Source organism: Odontomachus brunneus, unplaced genomic scaffold, assembly GCF_010583005.1.
Source record: "Odontomachus brunneus isolate Ranch 3 - 2012 unplaced genomic scaffold, Obru_v1 Obru_scaffold_065, whole genome shotgun sequence".
NCBI lineage: Eukaryota > Metazoa > Arthropoda > Insecta > Hymenoptera > Formicidae > Odontomachus > Odontomachus brunneus.
Window position 1 is genome coordinate 839292 of NW_022639515.1, and position 19550 is coordinate 858841.

General features: G+C 43.3%; 3 protein-coding genes across 23 annotated transcripts in view; 2 read left to right on the forward strand and 1 right to left on the reverse strand.

Annotated features, from left to right (window-relative positions):
* LOC116846523 (protein phosphatase Slingshot homolog 2) overlaps positions 1 to 6324 on the forward strand; it is a 160858-nt gene extending 154534 nt beyond the window's left edge. For all 11 annotated transcript variants that reach the window (XM_032820459.1, XM_032820457.1, XM_032820458.1 and 8 more), the window contains 2 exons: positions 222 to 778; positions 899 to 6324. In XM_032820459.1, coding sequence (XP_032676350.1) covers positions 222 to 778; positions 899 to 3144 — 2803 coding nt within the window. In that variant the 3' untranslated portion in view covers positions 3145 to 6324. The remainder of the gene's footprint in view (positions 1 to 221; positions 779 to 898) is intronic.
* A 148-nt stretch (positions 6325 to 6472) lies between these two features.
* LOC116846526 lies at positions 6473 to 9404 on the reverse strand. Its single transcript, XM_032820472.1, has 6 exons — positions 8978 to 9404; positions 8532 to 8755; positions 8274 to 8463; positions 7897 to 8098; positions 7622 to 7816; positions 6473 to 7175 (listed from the first exon to the last, which is right to left on the reverse strand). The coding sequence occupies exons 1-6, from the start codon at positions 9199 to 9201 to the stop codon at positions 7008 to 7010; spliced, it is 1203 nt and encodes a 400-aa protein (XP_032676363.1). The 5' UTR covers positions 9202 to 9404; the 3' UTR covers positions 6473 to 7007.
* Positions 9405 to 10144: 740 nt separating this feature from the next.
* On the forward strand, positions 10145 to 18505 carry LOC116846482 (receptor-mediated endocytosis protein 6 homolog). Of its 11 annotated transcripts, none has more exons than XM_032820363.1 (17): positions 10145 to 10205; positions 11279 to 11422; positions 12016 to 13363; positions 13498 to 13682; positions 13832 to 13991; positions 14288 to 14461; positions 14551 to 14712; positions 14827 to 15085; positions 15192 to 15280; positions 15347 to 15631; positions 15740 to 15771; positions 15865 to 16333; positions 16533 to 16759; positions 16869 to 17125; positions 17212 to 17423; positions 17506 to 17891; positions 17973 to 18505. In XM_032820363.1, exons 1-17 carry the CDS (start codon positions 10149 to 10151, stop codon positions 18102 to 18104), a joined length of 4578 nt encoding a protein of 1525 aa, XP_032676254.1. In that variant the 5' UTR covers positions 10145 to 10148; the 3' UTR covers positions 18105 to 18505. The 11 variants fall into 11 exon arrangements, with proteins under 11 accessions (XP_032676254.1, XP_032676243.1, XP_032676244.1 ...); XM_032820357.1 differs by lacking the exon at positions 10145 to 10205 and adding exons at positions 10383 to 10629; positions 11024 to 11194 and having other exon boundaries at positions 15347 to 15771; XM_032820352.1 differs by having other exon boundaries at positions 15347 to 15771.
* Positions 18506 to 19550: the final 1045 nt, after the last annotated feature.

A 19550-nucleotide genomic window follows, 5' to 3' on the forward strand; every position in this document is an offset into this window, starting at 1 on the left:
AAAGTTAAAATTAAATTGCATCCTTAAATACTAGACACTTGTTTTCTCGAATCTTGAGACGAATCTTGCGCCAGAATAGTCGCTCGATCGATTTTTCAATTGTAATTTAAACAACCGAGCTTTATCGTATATTGAAAACTGTGCTGCAGAAGGGATACTGTATAATGAAAAGATGTAAGGACAGTATCCGGTTTGTATTACTTTTTACCGTATGCTTTCAGCGTAAGGCATATCTTGAACGTCACTCGCGAAATCGACAACTTCTTCCCGGGCATGTTCACCTATTTGAACGTACGTGTATACGACGACGAGAAAACGGATCTGCTGAAGCACTGGGATAACACGTTCAAGTACATCACCAAGGCGAAGAAGGAGGGCTCCAAGGTGTTGGTACACTGCAAGATGGGCGTGTCCCGGTCTGCCTCTGTGGTGATAGCTTACGCGATGAAGGCTTACAACTGGGACTTCTCGCAGGCGTGGAAACACGTTAAGGAGAAGCGCAACTGCATCAAGCCCAACAACAGTTTCCTCCTGCAGCTGGAAACGTACCAGGGTATCCTGGATGCGATGAAGAACAAGGAGAAGCTGCAGAGGTCCAAATCCGACACGAACCTGAAGTCTCCGACGTCCGTGAAGGATCAGTCGAAGAAGGAGGAAAAGTCGGACAACATCGAGAACAATCTGCGGGAGGTCTCAGGTTCGGAATTAAAGAAGAGCAGTCAAAGACCGAAGAGCTGGTCGCCGAACGTGAAAATCGCTGAGAATATGTTACCTACCGGTGAGTTCTTTACTTTGATACACGACAAGTCGATGGTTTTCTTACGTAGATTTACTCTATTAACGAATAGCCAGACCATTTATTTTACTTACGAAAAACGCTTGTTTCACTATGTTGCAGTTCCTTTATCGCAGTCTTTGGAAAGCATCGACAAGGCGGGAAGTACCGAAGTTACGCGAGAGGAGCTTCTTCGCGGTTCGAATCAAAAGCCGGCGATGGAGCAGGAAGCGCGCAACGTTCTGATGCCCTGCGACAACGGACAATCCTACAGTGTATCGCAGAACAAGATAGTGCATCTACCCGCCCCCTCTCCCGGCACACCTAGCGTAAAGAATAGGATTAGTAAGCTGGAAACTCAGGGACAGAAGAGGAAGGGCTTGGTGCTCAATCTGACCAACCAGTTCGAGGCGGCTAGCAGTAAACCGTCGTCGCCGGGGTCCGATTCGGACGGCAAACCGCTACCTTCGGCGGCCACGACGGCGGAGGAAGGCGGCAAGCCGGTCGAAAACGGTCATCCGCATTGCGAGCAATCGCAAGAGACGCGAGAGACCGCGAGTACCGTCGCGAGAGCGCCTTCCGAACAAGAAGTTTGGGATCCCGGCGAGGGACAGAAAACGAGACGAAAGGAGACGAGCGAGTCCACCGAGATCAACGATAATAGTGAATGTCTAGTCTGGACTGCGTCCGCGGATGCAACGTGTGCTGATACGTGTGGTGACAATAAAACTGCTGACGGAGACGTGAGTGTGGAGAGTGAATGTATCGCGAGTGCGACGACGAGCATGACAGCGGCGACTGCGATGTCGACAACGACAATTACGAGGGCGACAACGACGACAACGACGACAACCGCGTCGTCAACGACGTCGACGTGTTCCGATATTTTGGGAAACAAAACGAAAAAGGACGGTGATCCGTTCAGCACTCAGTTGGACAGGGTGTTCGACCGTGAGGAAAGACGGGGCGATCCCGTCACCAGGGAATCTCCGAGCCGGCAAAGTTCCTGGAGCAGTTACGACAGCGCAGTGGTGCTCGATAACAACTCGGTGCACAGTTCGTGGGCCACGTTACCGTCGAGGAACAGTTCTTGGGGCTCTTACGATATGCGGCCGTCCGATTTACTCGGCTCCAGTGGCCTGTTCCCCTACGACAAAGAGGAGATACCGTGGCATCCGGGTACGGTGAAGCGCACCAAGCAGAAATTAGAGGAGGGCACGACTGTGAGTGGTGTGAAACGCGTGTGCACTCAGGGCTCGAGCGCGGACGAGAAGAGTGACAGGCTGACCGGCGAGACGGACCCGGTAGCCCCGCCCGAGACGTACAATCCAGTGCTGCTGCATCATATGCCGTCGCCGACGCCGCGAAGAAGGGACTCGTCGCCCACTCAGGAACATAATCTTAAAGTAGAAGCGAATAGAGACTCCCCGAGTCCGGTAGGCAGCATCGATATCTCCCTCACGTCCATGCGTCAAATCGGACGGCTATCCACCAGTGCCCCCGCGCCGTCCTCGCTGTCCTCCGAGTCCGATCTGCCGTTGTCTTTGAGGTCCTGCCGATCGGAAAGCGAGACATCCAGTCCGTGCGTTGTCAATACTCCTCAGTGTCCCTCTGTGAAACACCACAAGATGGTTTTGGAGAATCTTTGTAACAAGTCCGTGTTCAATAAGCGCTGTCTGTCTGTGGACGATTCGCCGGAAGCGGAGTGCCCGCGTAGCACGTCCGGTATAGTCAAGAACTTGAAGAAGGAGTTCGAGGCGAAGTCGACCAAGTTGGAAAAGAGTCCGGAGACCGCATGCGAGGGCGAGAGCACGAGTGCGTCGTTGATAGTACGGCCCAAGAGGGACGTGAAGATCAGGAGCCTGCCCTCGTCACCGGTGATCCCACACAACGAGTCCAAGATCCAGTCGTCGTCCAGCGTCGGCGAAACCAAAGACAAGCAAGGCAGGAGAAGCGACGCGACGCCGCCGTCGTCGCAGGACAACATGGAGGACCTCTCGGTGAGGGTGTTGGTGGGCAAGTACGAAGTGGCCAAGCCAGAGTCCAGGAAGAACTCCGACGTGCAACTGCGCGTGCACAAAGACAAGGACTGGGACTCCATGGAGGTCCATCCGCCGGCGAAGTCCAAGATCGCGCCGGAGTTCTCCAGAAGATCCGCGCCGATCATGATCAACAATCACTCGTCCTCCCTGTTCAGCGAGGCGCCGGAAGCGCCCGGCAGGCCGCCGGTGCCCTCGCCAAGCGTGGTCGTGGCCAGCGTGGTGGCGAAGGCAGCTAGCAAGAAGCAACAGCAGCATGGCAGAACCCATCCCCTCGCTAGGCTGCAGGTCAGGCCTAGGCACAGCAGTCCCGTCTACAACACCATGTAGAGGAAACAAACGACGCGCTCCCTCCCCCACCTCCCCGTGTGTGCGTGTGTGTATGATGTGTACGTCGTCGTTCGGACTCTTTTTTTACGCGCGACGCGAGCGCAGCGTACCCCGCGACTGCGGGGCGTGTGTGAGTTACCCGCGATCGCGCCGCGGGTAACAACGTCATCGTAACGATGAAATCGTGTGATCTCTTTTTGACGTTGGCGATGGAGATTGGGTTTTCGAAGCCAAGATAATCGCGCCTGTTCTAAGAGTAGAGATATCTTCGTCATCTTATTCTACGTCTGTCTTTTTTTTATTTTTAATATCTGTTTTCATCGTCTTCGCGCTGCAATCGCTCGTACAGTCGCCGCCTTTACGTGTCGAGAAGAGTGATCTCTACATATATATATATATATACACATCTCTTTCTCTTTCGATTATGCAACTTGCTATTTATAAGACGATAATTTCGCGCGAGTATTCGGATCTTTTTTTTTTTTTCTTACTTACTAAGAAATACCGTGACAGGCGCTTTATGTTCCTTCTCGTCAACGATGTATCTTGGCTTGGCGTTAGTTCAATTATTTTAAGCTGGATATGCAACAATTACGAGGCTGCGCGTCGAGAAGAGGGTCAACGTAAATTAAGAAGGAGATAAGTGGCTATTCCTATTATCGTTTTGTCCGTAAGTTAGTGGGCTCGGAATCAAACGTGCTGAGTCGCGTGAAAGCGTGCACGGGAGTATAAAACGCGACTTAACGCGAAAGGCGGCGCGGGTTTTTTGGTCCGCAAAAAGAGAGAGAAACAAACAAAAAGAAAAACAAGAAAAGAAAAGAGCCGAGTGCTCAGTCAGGCTGTGAATGTAAGGTCTGAGCCTCGGGCGCACGCTGACCTTTCTTCTGCTTCGCTTTCTTAATCCTTTCTTTCTTCATTCGGATTCGAAGTCAATCGCGTGAGACTAAATCTCCGATCTGCGAAGCGACGACACCGTCGATTTTGTCGGGTACGTGTACACGGAACAAAAAGAAAGAAAACGTTACATACGACGAGACCTCGAGATAATGTAATATTAAGCCACGCTATTAGTAATTTATAGGTGATAATGTGATTAGAGTGATGCACAGTGTGCGAGAGGACACGACGTAGCGAAGTGTGTGTGTGTTTTTTTTTTGTTGAGCGACTGTTTCGGAAGCACGAGTGTGATCGGAAGGGGGTACCGAAGTTCACGAGCTACCGATCGTTTCCGAGAGCCCTTCTGTAGTTGTTCTCGAGTTTACCGTCGACGGCCATAGTTTTGCATGCGAGAACGTGGATATGTCGCGAAATTAGTCAGACAGAGTTAGCGGTATTGTAACAAGTGGAATATAGACTTCTTCTCTCTTGTAAGATATATACATAATAATTTAGTGTCGGAATAATAGTTTAGTTTAAAAAAACGTGTGATATATGTTTAAATGATTCCAACTTGAACGAAAAGAAAAACGAGAAAAAAAAGAAGAAAGCAAGAAATCGGGGTTCTACGAGATCTTGATTGAGCTTGACTTGTGTCGCGTCGTGCCGCTCATTCTAGACCGATGAGCCGTAACACGTATAGACGTCGAATCCGCAGTCGGCGAGTTTCAGAAGAGTTTTCTTAGGGCGAAACGAAACGTTGTTCTTGCGAATGAGGTACCTCTCTCGTTCATTAATTGTTATTAACCCTACTCTTTATACTCCTACTATTATAGATTATCTTTATCTCGATTTATTCAGATCGGTTGATCGTAAACGCTTGTCAAAACGGCTGACGACGCAGCAATGATAGTACGCATCAGGAAGTTCCGCTATTTAACTGTCGCGAATCGCAAAAAGAAAGGAAAAAAAAAAAGAAAAGAAGTACAATGAGAAACGACAAAGGTTGACACGTTGATCATCAGTGGGTGCATGCATGTACTGTAACTTCTCCATCGATCGACATGGAGCGTAATATCTAAGCGTAAATATTTTTTTAAACACATATCATCGACACTTTCACCGTTAATTTTTTTAATCACATACACACAAACACGTAAAAACACGTATACACACACATACACACATGCACACTTACCATGTATACATACGTCTCCATCGCGTCGCGAAATTTAGTTAGAACACACAGACAAAAGAGAACCCGGTTGATCGCGCATTTGACGACCAATTTTATACTCTGACGAATGCGAGCGCTGCTAAAAAGACGCGTCATGTCGTAAGCTTCGCGAGCGCGCGTCGCGATTATCGTGTATAAATATATTTTATTACAAACACGTTTCAACCAAATTAGGCTCGTTGATCGTTTAGATTACGTGTAGATACGTGGATACGGGCGAAAGATTCTGGAATATGTAGTAGTTTTCCCGAATAGTCTGTTGGATCGCACCTAGAGATTAACTATTGCATACTTACACAGTTAAGTACAATCGAATGCGATTTAGGAGAAGTATCTGTTTCCTCTTTCTCTCTCTCTCTCTCTCTCTCTCTCTCTCTCTCTCTCTCTCTGTCTATCTATCTGTCATTCTTCCTGTCTCTCTTTTCTTTCTCTATCTCCGTGATGCCTCCGCAACCGGCGGCGACACGTCCTCGTCTGAGCGCGACAACGGGATCACAGTGTCCCGCTTATTATTCAGCGGGCATCGAATTTAGAATCGTGACTAGAGTCGTTCGCGATCAGCTGGAGACACAGGATCCCGACGCACGTTCTTGTGTCGCGTGGAACCCGGAAAACGCGCGAATCGTCTGACCAGACCATTCGTCGTAGGTGTTTTGCCGCGAAATAGGATGTGTCGCCCTCGGCGCGACGCCAAGAAAAAAAAAGAAGAAAAACGATGCGCTTCTGCTCTCTCAGCGTGTTTGTGCGCGCGAGCGATCTTTTTTCTACACCGAGAATCGCTTGTGTCAACCGATGGATTTGCTCGTGTCAAGTAAGTTTGTATTGTCACAAATCGATGTGCTCAGTTTTAATGATTGTCCCTCGATCCCCGACCCGTCCTTCGACCGCCCCCTCGTCCCACCCGTCCTCCCCTCGTCTTTTAAGTCTTGCTTAAGTGTGTGCGTTCGCTCGATACGAGAAATTGCTGTCATATGAGAAATGATGATAAAAAAAAAACCGTACGTTGTTCTGTATAAATTTTGTACTATAGTTTGTATTAAACAAAATACATTGTTTATTGCTTGAGAGCAACGCGTTGCATCCTTCGATAGCGTATTATCGGTCACAAAGCAAACATGATCGACTTAAGTATATGCTTATTATAATTTTCGTACGCCTCTTATGATTGACATTCATTTCATTTTGTATTGTTATGTACAGTGAATTCTTTTTTGTAAACGATTTAGAGAGACGCAATGAAGTTGGGAGCTCACTAAACTGTCAATATTGAGGAACATTATGGACGTATCCACATAATATGGTAGTACTAATAATAATTCATAATATAATTGCTGGACAAGTCTATCAGTAATGACTCTCAATTTTGACAGTTTGGTGAGCTTTCAATCTTATTGTGTCTAAACCGTCTCCACTGTACACAATGGCAATGTCATATCGCGAACAGCTTATATTTAAGAGGAAAATGGTCTAAAGTTATGTAGGGGAAGCAATGGAAATGGAAAAGCGATTGCCGTGTATCGCGTGCTATTCAAAAATTCTGTTAAGGAAATGCTCTCTTCGTGAACATTTTCGTTGAGATAATTGTTTAATGCGTTGTGTCTGAATCGTGATTAGGTATTCACGAGTGTCATGTTACTATAACGAGCTTCCGTGCAAATTGTTTATTTTTTTTTCCGTTACGAACCATGTTTTGCGTAAATTGTAGGAATAATATATGTATATTTACGTACTCCAAAGCACGCGCACAAATTCAATCGAATTGGGCGTCTATCTCGAAAATTGTTGATCCGGCGCAGAAAGCGAGCTTCGGAAGATAAGGCGTTTCGGGACCTTTTATTCGTTTGACGTACTTTGATCTGAGCGGGCCGACGTCCAAGCTATATACACCGCCTTTAACGTGCCTCATCATCGCCATAGTCTGCCGAAATAAGTGGCATATAGTTCGATCGATATGTACTATGAAATTTTAGAAATTTTTAGAAAGGTCTGATCAATATCTTAAAGAGAGAATAATCCATTTTGTTCTAATAATAATTTTCCTATAAGGAATACACACGCGGACAAATGTCGTTCTGATTGTAACGGTGGAATCTTTTAACGAATTTAGAAGCTGATTTTTGCTTAACTGAAATTATCGGATCAGCATAGTTTTTGAGTCGCAACAGATCGTAAGTTGAAGTTCTCTTGAAGTTGAATACAATCACATTCCTTTTGGGATATGATTAAATATCAAAATGTCAAAGTCTCTCTTTAAAGTTTAAAAAATTCCAAGATCTTTAAAATGTTAAGATTGTTTAAGAGTAAAATCTCAAAGACAACACGCATTATGTACAGCAGAATAATCTTAAGCGCTGTCGGGCTCACAGAGTAAGATCGTAAGTCGACGATCCTGAAGAGATTGCTGTCGCAGCCGCCACACGCGATGATCATATTCGTCACGTATTTGCCGGTGTACAACAGGGAAGAGTAACTATCGGGTTCCAAGCTGGCGATTAGCTTGCCGCTACCGTAGTCCCACAGCTGCATAGGATCGTTCTTCTGCCAAGCACAAGTGAGGATCTACGCAACCGCGATTTCGCATTCACGATCGTGAAAATGTTGTAGGAAGAGAGCAAACGAATAGATCGACAAGTGCGTACTTCCTTTCCGTTTCTACTAATATCCAGACCGTCTCCACACATATGTACACCCCCTATATACCGGAGGGAATGAGCTTGTCTGGTGTCCCAGAACTGAACAGTGTCGTCCCAGCCGCCGCTTATCAGTTCGTGCGCGGATCTCGGGTGGAAGCAAGCGCTGAAGACTCTGGATTTGTGGCCGTCCATTACATCCGGAGAATCGCTGCGTTTTAAGATTTACGCTTAATTGTACAGGCTGTTGCTTTCTTTTTTGCAACAAAATCTCTCTCTCGTGCGATATTGATATTGTAATTTTCATTTACGATGATGACATTTCGTCTGGAAAGAAAGAAAAAGAGAGAGAAGCTTTCATTTTAAGATCATCTTAAGGTCATCACCTTCCGTGAAACACCCTTTCTCGTCTCTTCGTTTCCTCGTCGTACAAGCACAGATTCGTGTCGTCCCCGACGGTGACGAATTTCGGCAGGACGGGGTGATAAGCCAGACCGAGCGTTTGCCGATTTTCCCGTATCGTGTAGAGGCACTGCGCAGTCGGGTAATGCCAGCATTTGACGCAGCCGTTGGCATCTACGTGGGCAGATCTACAAGTCTGAGAACACGACTCGCGTGATGGCCAGGACGAAAGATGTACTAACAAGTCGCTATTACGGTGTGCGTGATCGGGTGCGATCCGTGCACCGGCCGACGTTTGACAGCGGTGGTTGGCGCCGGATTCTGCATCATCTCGGCGTCGCACAGAGTCAACGTGTCCTCGCCGGTTGCGAGCCTGTAGAATTTCAGGTGTCCATTGGCTAATCCCGCGGCCAAGAAGTCGTAGGCTTCGGTGTAGCAGATGCAAAGCACCTCGTTGTCAGCTTCCCTGCAAACTGTTCGCCTTGCGACTCATTCCGCGAGAAGACAAACGTTTTTGATGAAGAAGAGGATCTTTGGAAGTTATTCGTTGAGAAGTAAGTCGCGGACGCGATTCTTTTCTGACGTTTGCGGGATTAACGCGGTGTATGATTAGAGTGAATAATTATTACATATTAATAGATGTATTAATATGTATTAATTATATATTAATTTATTAAATATCGCGTACAGCTGATTGATAATGCTGATATTGCCAGCGATCTTATAACGATATTCCGTTTCCGAGCGATCGGTTTGTATCGACCTCGAGGAGATGGATCTATCATACACGACGGAGGATGTCACCGAAGGAGAAGGTGTCATATCAAAATTGCTTCTCGCGGTGGTACCGCGTTGGTTGGATGAATCGTTGGCCACATCCGAAAGCTTCGCATTATTCTCGTCCCTATCCATGAAGCGAGTCTCGCATATGAACTTATACAAGTCAAATTTTGTGACAGACCGCCGCCACGGTACACTTGGAATTTAGAAATTTGATGATCGCTTCATTCTGGACACACATAAAGATCATTCTGTCGGGAGTCAAGGATTTACGTCAGAGATCGATTTATCAAAAACTTAAAACGACTCAATTTTGATAGTTTGATAAGCTTCCAACTTCATTGTGTCTAAACCTTTTTCCGACTCACTGTATGTAATACAATAATTCAGCGATAAAAAAACAAACCTATCAACTAAAATTGCTCGAAATTATTTACATTTTCAAAATCGATGTCTTCTCCTTGGCTCTCCCGCTCAAATAATTTCGCAACTAACTCGCAGCACTTAGCATCAAGATTGCCGCCTTTCATAGTACCTGCGGGATTCTTCCTAATTTTTTAAAAGTTCTTTAAAACTAGTTTTATCGTTACAATTACGATAATATAAATGTATTGGTAACATATAGAGAAGAATATAAAATATTTTTTATAGAAATAACAGACATGGACAACTAGTTTCACAAATTAGAAAGAGTCCCGTAGGTCTTTTGAAACTGACGGTCCTGACGGAAGTTGACCGCCAATCGCACGCTCGACAGCTGAGCTGAAGAGGCAAGAAAATGAAAGCAATAGTAACTTTCGAAAATTGCTTCGAAAATATAACTAATTTCGAACACTAAGTTGAAAAATCCGTAAAGGATTTAATCGTAATGAGTCTTGCAACAAATTCCGAATCTTTTAGCCAAAAATCGAACCATTTAGTGAAGACTCCAACTTTATCGACTCTTTGATTTTTTAAATTATGGTTCCAAAGTCTGCGCTACGAGCCGCCACCATCCTACTTCGAGGTCGTAGTGCAACTCAACGACAAGTCAGATCGACCTTCACTTTTTTAAGTAGTATAACTCAAGCTTTAGTCGGATGGTTTTATATCTTCAAGTAGAACTCAGTGGCAAATCAGAGAACATCTTATTTTTAGCAAGTGTGACTTTTATTTTTATTGTACAGCTCAACGATTTATCCAACGAACGATTGTTAGCGTAATCGTGTACAATGGAAATTTTATCTCTTATAATCGAATTGAGAGATGAAATTCCAAGCGTCTAGCGTGTCTACCCGCTTGATTTGTACTTGTTTCGCTTTATTATTAGTACTTAATTTTTTTCTGAACGTAGATACATTAGATATTTCTTCTATTTCCAAACTCGACATCGTTAGAAATCCGCCCGACGTAGACGCGGATTTCACCGAGGCGAGCTCGAGCGTACATACAACACCTGCGGCCATTTGTCGGAAAAAAATCTAACCTACACTAACGGAAAATGATCGTGTGTCATTGGGGGTGTTATTCTGGTCTACGAACGATAACAACAAACCGTACGAGCACAGTTGTCGGCGACGCGTAAGTGTTGGGCATCGGTCGACCCGTCGGCTCGCATTTGGTATGTCGCGAGTGCGTAGATACGCGTGACGAAGGAACGACAAAAGCCAGATACGTCGTAGTGATCGCCCCTGATTTTCACACGCAAATTCAGACGCAACAGTAGAGCGCGAGTCTGTGTCGGACCTTCGGCGTTATCGGAGTCACGCGCGTGTGTGCACACGCATTCGTGCTGTGCTCGCGATGCGTCGCGGCGATTTTCACGCAAGGCTAATGATCGCGTCGTTTCACCTTGAGGAGAAATCCATTCCCATGATATCATCGCGAGACTGCGATCGTACACTCGCTAATGCATTATGCAATATCCGAGATCGGCCGTTTCCTCGAAACTGAAAATTCTATATCACCCCGTTAGGTGAAGTGACGCGTCGCGCGCGCGAGAACGAGCCAACAAGCATTTCCGAAGTCGAGAGATGAAACATATGCTCGGGATTCTTGTCGTGATTCAGCGTGAGATACGGTGCATGTAGTCGTGCCTCATTGTTACTAATGTTCAGGATAATTCACTAACAAGGATAGCACGCAAGTAACTACGCATATAACACTTAGCTGTGTGACTGAGGTCTGAAGCAGTGCATCTTGTCTATCATTTTGTTCTCTTGTGTTAAAGGTATACTCAATAATGTCATCAATTAACAGTATTGACTCCCACGGGACATTGCAGTGGGACATGATGGAATTGGCACGTAACTTGCGACAGGAGAGACTCTTTGTCAATTCTGAACAGCAGAATCTTCAGACCCTCAATGAAAAAGTAAGCAACATGCATACACATTTAACAATGTAACAGAATGTAACATAGAGATATGTCATATACTAATCTTAATGTGTTATATACACTTCCCAAAAGATTGAGGTATCATTCCAAATTTCTTGGAAGAATGTCGATATTTAAACTTACATAACTTTGGAAAAAGTTAATGCTGAACTATGTGCCAGAAAATATTTTAGGAATAATAGCTTTGTCTTTTAAAACTAGTCGAGCTTTCTCTTTGGCAATGCTTGTTCTTTAGATGGCACCACTGTCAAGTCAATTGTGACAAGCTAATAGAAACTTCAACTTTGAGATTACATATACAGAAAAAGAAATTTTTTTTTACATTTTGCTTTAGCAAATTTGAAAACTTTTTTCTTTGAAATGCTTTTCTAGAAACAAAGTTACTTACATTTTCTCAAGTTATTTAGATGATTTGTATTAATCAGAGCATTTTTCATATTTCCATAAACTTTAATAATGTACTATTTGAAAAGATCAATTAATATATTAATTTGAGAGCAATATACTTAGCAATATACTTAGAAATATTATATATTTAGAAATATACTTAAAGTTTCATTTATTTTTAGGTTTTGTGTATGTCATCACAGTTAGCACAGCAAGCGTGGGTAACAGCTCAGCAAAGAGTGAATCTGAATCGTCTCATAGTAGCCAGACCAGATTGCACTCCTGCGTCGTGTTGCCTACGAGCGAACGCTTTGGAGAATTCACATTTTATCGATGCATACAAGTACCTGCGTTATCAGGCATGTTTGTCTTACGGAGAATTTCTGGGTGCATTGCGAAAATCACCCAAGCTCCTGGCTTCGTGCCTGGTCGAAGGCGACAAGGCGATCCCGGAGTCGATGCAGGCGATCGTGCAATGTTTAGCTGCCGGATTGTACGGTAGCTGCCTATTACCGGAGGACAAGAGTCTGGTCCTCCAATTGCTCAGGCACCTTATGCTGCTGCAGATAATCCCATCCGACAACCCACGAAGATTGCTCAGACACGGCACTTGTGCATTTTCGAGATTCTACTCGATCTTCCACGAGAGCCTGTTCTCCGCCAAGTTTTTCTTAACGGCTGCCCTGCACAGCCCTATCGTGCAATTGCTCATGGAAGACGAAATGTTTCTGGACATCGATCCGGACAAGGCGCCCATTCGGTTCCCACCTACAGAGAGATTGAAGAAATTTGGGAAGGAAGGCACGCCCGAGTACCAGGCGAAGCTACAGCGTTACCGGCTGTGGACGGTGAATTCTCTGTATCGCATCACGCAACGATTCATCGTCAATATCCGCGAGACGATGCACTGCTTCCCTACGAGTGTTTGTTGGCTCGTGAGACAAATGGCTGGGCTTCTCAGCAAGAATGGGAACGTGGACCCGAAAGAGGTGCACGCCATGTGCACTGATCTTGTGTTCACGTACTTCATTTGTCCGGCTATAGTGAACCCCGAGCCTTACGGTATCACCGACGCGCCGATAAGCTACGTCGCCAGATTCAATCTCATGCAGGTCGGACAGATTTTGCAGATGCTCTCGCTGCAAAAGTATCAAAATATCGACAGCAAAGTTATCGATCTTTACAAAAAATTTGAGAAGGACTCGGTGTCTTCCATAATAGACTCGATGTTGGACGGCGCGACGGAGGAGTTGGACGAGGAACCAGCAATAATTGACAATAATAAGCTTCAAGGCCTGTCACGATCCGCAGCCCTGTTCACGGAAAATGAATTGAATTCTTTAATCACGTTTTTGAATACGATCGACAGCGATAATAACGGAGAAGCAATATCGCATACAAGCACGTTCGATAGGAAACAATTGGCGGAAATGCTGTCTCAGTTGCCCTCGGGCTTATTGCATAATAATAAACTCTGCAACAACGAGTGTTTGGAGACGCCCAACAAGCGAAGTGCCGCCACGGGAAAAGGTATATCTTTTCCAATATCTTTTTTTCCTTATAGACAAATGCATATTTAAATATTACACTATTATTATAGTATCTTTCTTCCGCATATTCCAATATATTTTTCATCATAAACTCATACTGGAATGTTTTAACAGGAAAAGGACGTGGCATAAAGATGTCTGCATCATTTTCTCCAAATGTAACAAACGAAAGTGGAGAAGATGTTAACAGCGCCCCTGTTTCTGAAGAGGAAGCATTGGACAAGAATACTCAAGATGTGCTAGTCATCCCTTTCGGTCCCACAATTGGGGAATCTGTAGGACTACTTAGTGAACAAAAAGTATGTACAGTGTAATAGCACGTTACATATTATTTCCTTATATATTATTTATCGTTTAACAAAATCGTTTATTTATGTGTTTAACAAAGTTATATATTACGTACAATTTATGAAACTATCATTGATATTATTCCTTTAATTATTTTTAGGTTTTATGTATGGAGCTCCAAAGTGGTATGAAGAATGGACCTGTTACTCTGAATCTCCCTGATGACGCATCTGGCGAACACACTAGGCAAGAGAGCGGCAATGTCGAACGTATCGAAACGCAAGAAAAGAGGACTCGATTTTCACTGTCACATGACGAAGGTATATCAATTACTGATATTGCGTGGTGCCGATTGCATTACGGTAGTTTTATTTTTTCAGAGTAGCTTCATCAACTAATATTTATTTTGTGCTTTTTATTCATCTTTAGCGATATATAATGTAATATTCTTTTCCATGATTTTATTTAATCTTTACCATGTTTAAACTTGTGAGTTATTTATTTTATTAAAAAATGATAATTTTTGCTTATATACTATGTTATTAGAAATTGGCATGAGATGTAACTCTGTATTATTGTTTGGCTTTTATAACACATCTACATTAAAAACAATTAGTATTGTTCGAAGGGTCAATTGGTAATACATCTGACAATCTGGAAGCTGTGTCGGAAGCTGCTTCTAATCACAGCGTCGCTTCATCTCTCGAGTTAGAGACCGAAGATCAGAATGATAATCTTTCAGACATGGTATCTGCTAATGTATCGGGAAGAGGAACTCCGAACATATCAGGTATTTATGCTAAGTACTTTTGATATTCTTAATATTAATTGTAAGTCTCTTAATTTGCAAATTATGTAATTTTATATTATTATTCTTAGGCCGAGATACACCATCGTCTCAAATCACTGAAGGAGACGATGGACGTGCTGCAGGTGAAGTAAGACAATTGGATTTGCCGCCGCCTAATATTCCAACTAAACAAAGCAGATCTGAAATTGACGACAAATTTTGTAAATTTGAGATTAAGAAGCTTATTGAAGGTAAGTATATATATATATAAATAGAAGTAAATTCAAAAGAAACTTGTTACTTGACTATTACTTTATTAATATATCCACATGTATCTGTTGTACATAAAGTATTGCGCTTTTTAGGAGATGAGACTGTTTCTATGGTATCTGATACTTGGTCTACGGACGTGTTGGCCTCAGATAGCGAAATAGTTGAGCAACAAGATCGAATGTCGCTCCCTGTCCCTCCCGAACAAGTTCCATCTGTTCTGCCCGCCGAGCCTACGCCGACCATGTTGGACATTAGCGAGACCGCTTCTGAAGCTTGGAGTACAGATGTGTTGGCCAGCGATTCAGAGAGATTGACCGAAGTGGACACGGATGATACTGCTAGTGTCGCCAGGTGCGTTATTCTATTAAATTTATAATTACATTAAGTAAAATGTATATATGATTATTATGTCTATCAGAAAATCTCAACTTATCCACTTGCGACATTTTTGACGCAGGTCTGACGATACAGCACGATCAGAAGTCGAAATTGAAAGTCGCGCCGATTCCGAGGGAAACGAAGAGACACTTCAATCTGCAACACCATGTAAATACATTGTCGTATGATTATGTTCAGTGGCCAATTATACACTTCATACATTGATTCATTTAGTGATTCCAGGTCCAGATGGCCCGGGTATCAGTTTTCCCTCAGTTTCGGGTATCCGAGAGGACTCCAGCACACGTGCTGCAGCGGTAGTAGCTCCCTCCCCGACAGCATCTCCCTTACCTTCGTCGTCCAACGTAACAGGTCGTGGCGGGACAAGGTCCGATTATCGACGTAGCACTATGGAGTATGTGGACAAAAACGCGAACAATATCAATAATGTGGATTACGGTAAATCGTTGCGAGAAGACAGGCTGGTCCATTTGATAGATAAGCTCCAAATCGACAACGGTAAGCATCAAGTCGAGCGTCCGGGAACAGCACACAATCACATCGTTGCGGCTGCAGTCGCACCGGCGTTACTGTTAGCTAATCATATTTCTGCGCCTGTTTTGCCAGAGAAACCCCAGAACGGTGATGCGAAAGCGGAGGTTTGTATCTCTTCACACGATGCTTTTTTTTATCGATCTATTATTTTCTTGCAATGTTATTCAAGAATTTTAATATCACGCACTGAAAATTAGGAGTTGGACGGCTGCATGGCGTCTGTCGGGGACGCCGTGGGCCGATTGAGCACGGCCAGCTTAACGTCCAGCAGTAGTTCCGGCTCGGAGCCGCGTATGAAGAGTAATACGTCGACGTCGGACTTGCCGTTACCAACGCCGGCAGTCAACGGTAACTGTGACGCGATAGATGGATCGAGTCCCAGCTTCTCCAAACCAAACGTATCAACTGGAGCTATCCCGAAGAGTATAAGTTTCGACATGACGGCTGAGCGCGGTGACAAGGAGCTGTTGGACGACGATCAGAAGAATAAGCGCAGCTTCTTCGGGAAATTGAAACTTTCTCTAAGAAGCCGTAGAGGCAAGGCACTCCGCGGGACCGACGACAGATGCTACGACCGAGAAGCCGGCGGTGACGGCGTCGACATATGCAGGCACAGATTACGCAGGATCATGTCGGAAGACGTTACTTCAGCCAGTAATGTCACAGGTGGAAGGATATAGCAATAGCTTATCAAAGATTATAAATAATTTATAAAATAAGCTTATAAAAAAAATTATAAATAGTAATTGGTATTCTCAACTAATTGTAATTTTACATAGATAATTTTGGATAAATTGGAAAGTAAATCATGAACGGAAGAAAGATTAACATAGCTCTTAACCTAACATCTTTCAATTAATTTCAGACACCACCGATGACATACTAGCAAAGTACAGGAGGAAACCAAGCGCAACTAGTGACACAGCCTCGGTTGAAAGCAATCAGTCTCGCACAAAAGAGGTGGAGGACGAAAGACTCTCTATTGATCCGAATAATGTAGAGATGTCTTACGCTTTTGCGGATGCTAAGAGGAAACTACGTATGGTACTCAGTACCGCAGATCTTCAGCACATTCCGTGGAATACTTCTGAGGTATTACTTTAATTTTTATACTGTTTCATAGCGCGAAAGATATAAAATCTGGTTGTTGAAAAAGATTATTTGCATTTCTTTTACGTAATGTATATTCCTTTCCTTTCAGAGACACTGTTGGCTTCAGAAAGAAAACGAGCTGGTCGCGTTTCTGCAACTACAACTGGCAGAAGCTATAAATTTGCAGGATAGAGCATTAATTGCTCATCTCCACGAGACCTTACGTTGCGTGCGATTATTTAATGATGACGGATGTAGGAAGCTCTTCAAATCTTTGCGGGAGGACTATCAGAAGCGATCTCCTTATATCGCGTATTTAATCAGATGTCGTCAAGGGTTGTTATCGACACTAGCTCACTTAGATAGGTAAGACATCGCCTTATGTATTAATATATATTGATATATGTAATCGATGTGAGACACGATTGTCTAATTATAATATTATTTTCCAGGTTATGCGTACGAGTTAAGTGTGATCGGGATGCCATTAATAATCACCTGGTGTCCGTCTGCGTAAGGGTATTCTTAGAAAAGAGGGAGGCTTTCATTTTACGTTTCTGCGACGAATTTAAGAAGCTTACATTGGCCGATGAGAAGCAAGACCTCGTGGACAACTTTCTTGGGAAGGTCCATGCCGAAATGGACAACGATCCGATTTGGCAATGTACATCATTATTATTGCTTGTTTCACGATTGGTTTTACTCGCAAATGATTAAACGTGCTTAAACGCATCTCTGAATTTCAGCGGCGAGTTCTAGCCAATTATATCTGGCCAGAGCCGTAGTGGAAAGGACCGTGATGGCGCGAGTGTACCATAATGCGCTTTATCCGAATGGAGACGGGGATGTATATAGGGACCAGCTTCTACACGATCACATCAAAAAGTTAGCGAAAGTCGTAACTCCAAATCACAAGGACCTACGTATTCCGAAGGTCTATCATTACGAGTGCCCTTGGCCATGGGCGCAGGCTGAATTGGCTGTGATATCGGCGTATAAAACTCCTAGGGATAAGCTGCAGTGTGTATTTCGTTGTGCGACAACCATCATGAATCTGCTTTCCATGGCATCGGAAAGAGGAATACCCGCTGCCGATGACCTGATTCCAGTGCTAGTCTATGTCATAATCAAGGTAAGTGTAATTTAGCGACAAAAGATTCTTAATTCGCATGCGAAATAGACAATTCATATTACTCTCTCTGTTCGATTTCAGACTAATCCACCGTCGTTGCTATCGACTGTTCAATATGTAGACAGCTTTTATGGAAACCGCTTGGAGGGCGAGGAACAATACTGGTGGACACAATTCTGCTCTGCAATTGAGTTTATTAAGACAATGGATTAACAGTTTCTCAGGAGTATTACGATAAATACGATTAGACCCGTCACTGGTGATAATGTAGAAATGTATCATAATCACAATTTGACGATTTCGTAAAAGCAAAAAAAAAAGAACAGACCAATATCTTGTGTAAAGCTAGCTGAATAGCTGAATAGTGTTTTATGCTTCCGGTATCTTGATTATAACTAATCTTAAATAGCAGTCTAACGATTACTTCTTTCGCACGTATTACGTAACATTAGCAAAGACTGAATATCAGATTGTACGTAAGGAATGGCTTTATCTTTATTTGTAACTCTATTGTACAATTTCACAGAACATCGAAAGAAATGTTTAGAGATATTATTCTATAATTTATGTGTAAACAATATAGAACTTGTAGAATTGATAACCATTTAGCAGGATAAAATGTGTTTGAGTACACTATCTACAATACGTACCCCTAAAATATTGAGAGATCGCATCTAAAAAATGAAATATTGTCGTAACAATCTTATATAGTTTTATATAGCATCGCGTTTTGCTTTTTAATACAGTTGCTTATCTTCGATAGCTTCGAAAGTTTCTTCGCAATCAGGATTGAGAAATACATAATATTCAACAAATATAGCACGAATTTCCGCCGAGAAACTTAATAACTTGCATTACCTAATAAATTATCACAATATTATCCTGACACAAAAATCAGAGAGATAAGAAAAAATAGGAAGTTTTGCGCATCAGACAGATGCAAAAATAGAGAAAACCAACATTTTAAGTTTGGAATCTCCTGTCAGAACTTCGTGCTACATTTTTACTCGATGTTTCCTTAATATTAAAATGCAGAAATTAGGCAAACTAAATTCATCAACTTCGAGAATTTCCATCAGGATAACGTAATATATGAAAATTTCGAATTTTCTGCCAGAACTTCGTGCTACCTGCCTGCTCATTATATCCTCCTGATACTAAAACGCGAAAATCCAGGAAGCTAAATGCTCCAGTTTCGAAACTCCCGTCAGAACATTGTGTTACCTCCTCGTTCATTATGTTCTGATATTAAAACGCAAAACTCGTAAAGCTAAATTCTTCAGTTTCAGATTTCCCGCCAAGACTTCAAAATATCTCCTCGCTCATCATGTTCTCTTGATACTAAAACGCAAAACTTTGTAAAGTTGAATTTTCCAGTTTCGAATTCGCGCCAAAACTTCGTGATACCTTCTCGCTCATTATGTTCTTCTGATACTAAACCACAAAACTCGGTAAAGCTGATTTCTTCAGTTTCAAATTTTTCGCCAAGACTTCAAAATATCTCCTCGCTCATCATGTTCTCCTAATACTAAAACGCAAAACTTTGTAAAGTTTTTGTAAACTTTGGAATTTTTCAGTTTCGAATTCGCGCCAAAACTTCGTGATACCTCCTCGCTCATTATGTTTTCCTGATATTAGAACGCAAAACTCGGTATAGAA

Excerpts from the sequence above, each read along its gene's own strand:
- LOC116846526 (XM_032820472.1), bottom strand. The coding sequence starts at position 9,201 with ATGGATAGGGACGAGAATAATGCGAAGCTTTCGGATGTGGCCAACGAT. Across the intron at positions 8,756-8,977 it reads ATCAGCATTATCAATCAGCT|GGAAGCTGACAACGAGGTGC; the intron begins GTACGCGATATT and ends AACAGTTTGCAG. Across the intron at positions 7,176-7,621 it reads TCGACTTACGATCTTACTCT|ACTATGGCGATGATGAGGCA; the intron begins GTGAGCCCGACA and ends TTATTTCGGCAG.
- LOC116846482 (XM_032820352.1), top strand. The coding sequence starts at position 10,149 with ATGGTTTTATATCTTCAAGTAGAACTCAGTGGCAAATCAGAGAACATC. Across the intron at positions 16,760-16,868 it reads TTCCGTGGAATACTTCTGAG|AGACACTGTTGGCTTCAGAA; the intron begins GTATTACTTTAA and ends CTTTCCTTTCAG. Across the intron at positions 17,126-17,211 it reads ACACTAGCTCACTTAGATAG|GTTATGCGTACGAGTTAAGT; the intron begins GTAAGACATCGC and ends ATTATTTTCCAG.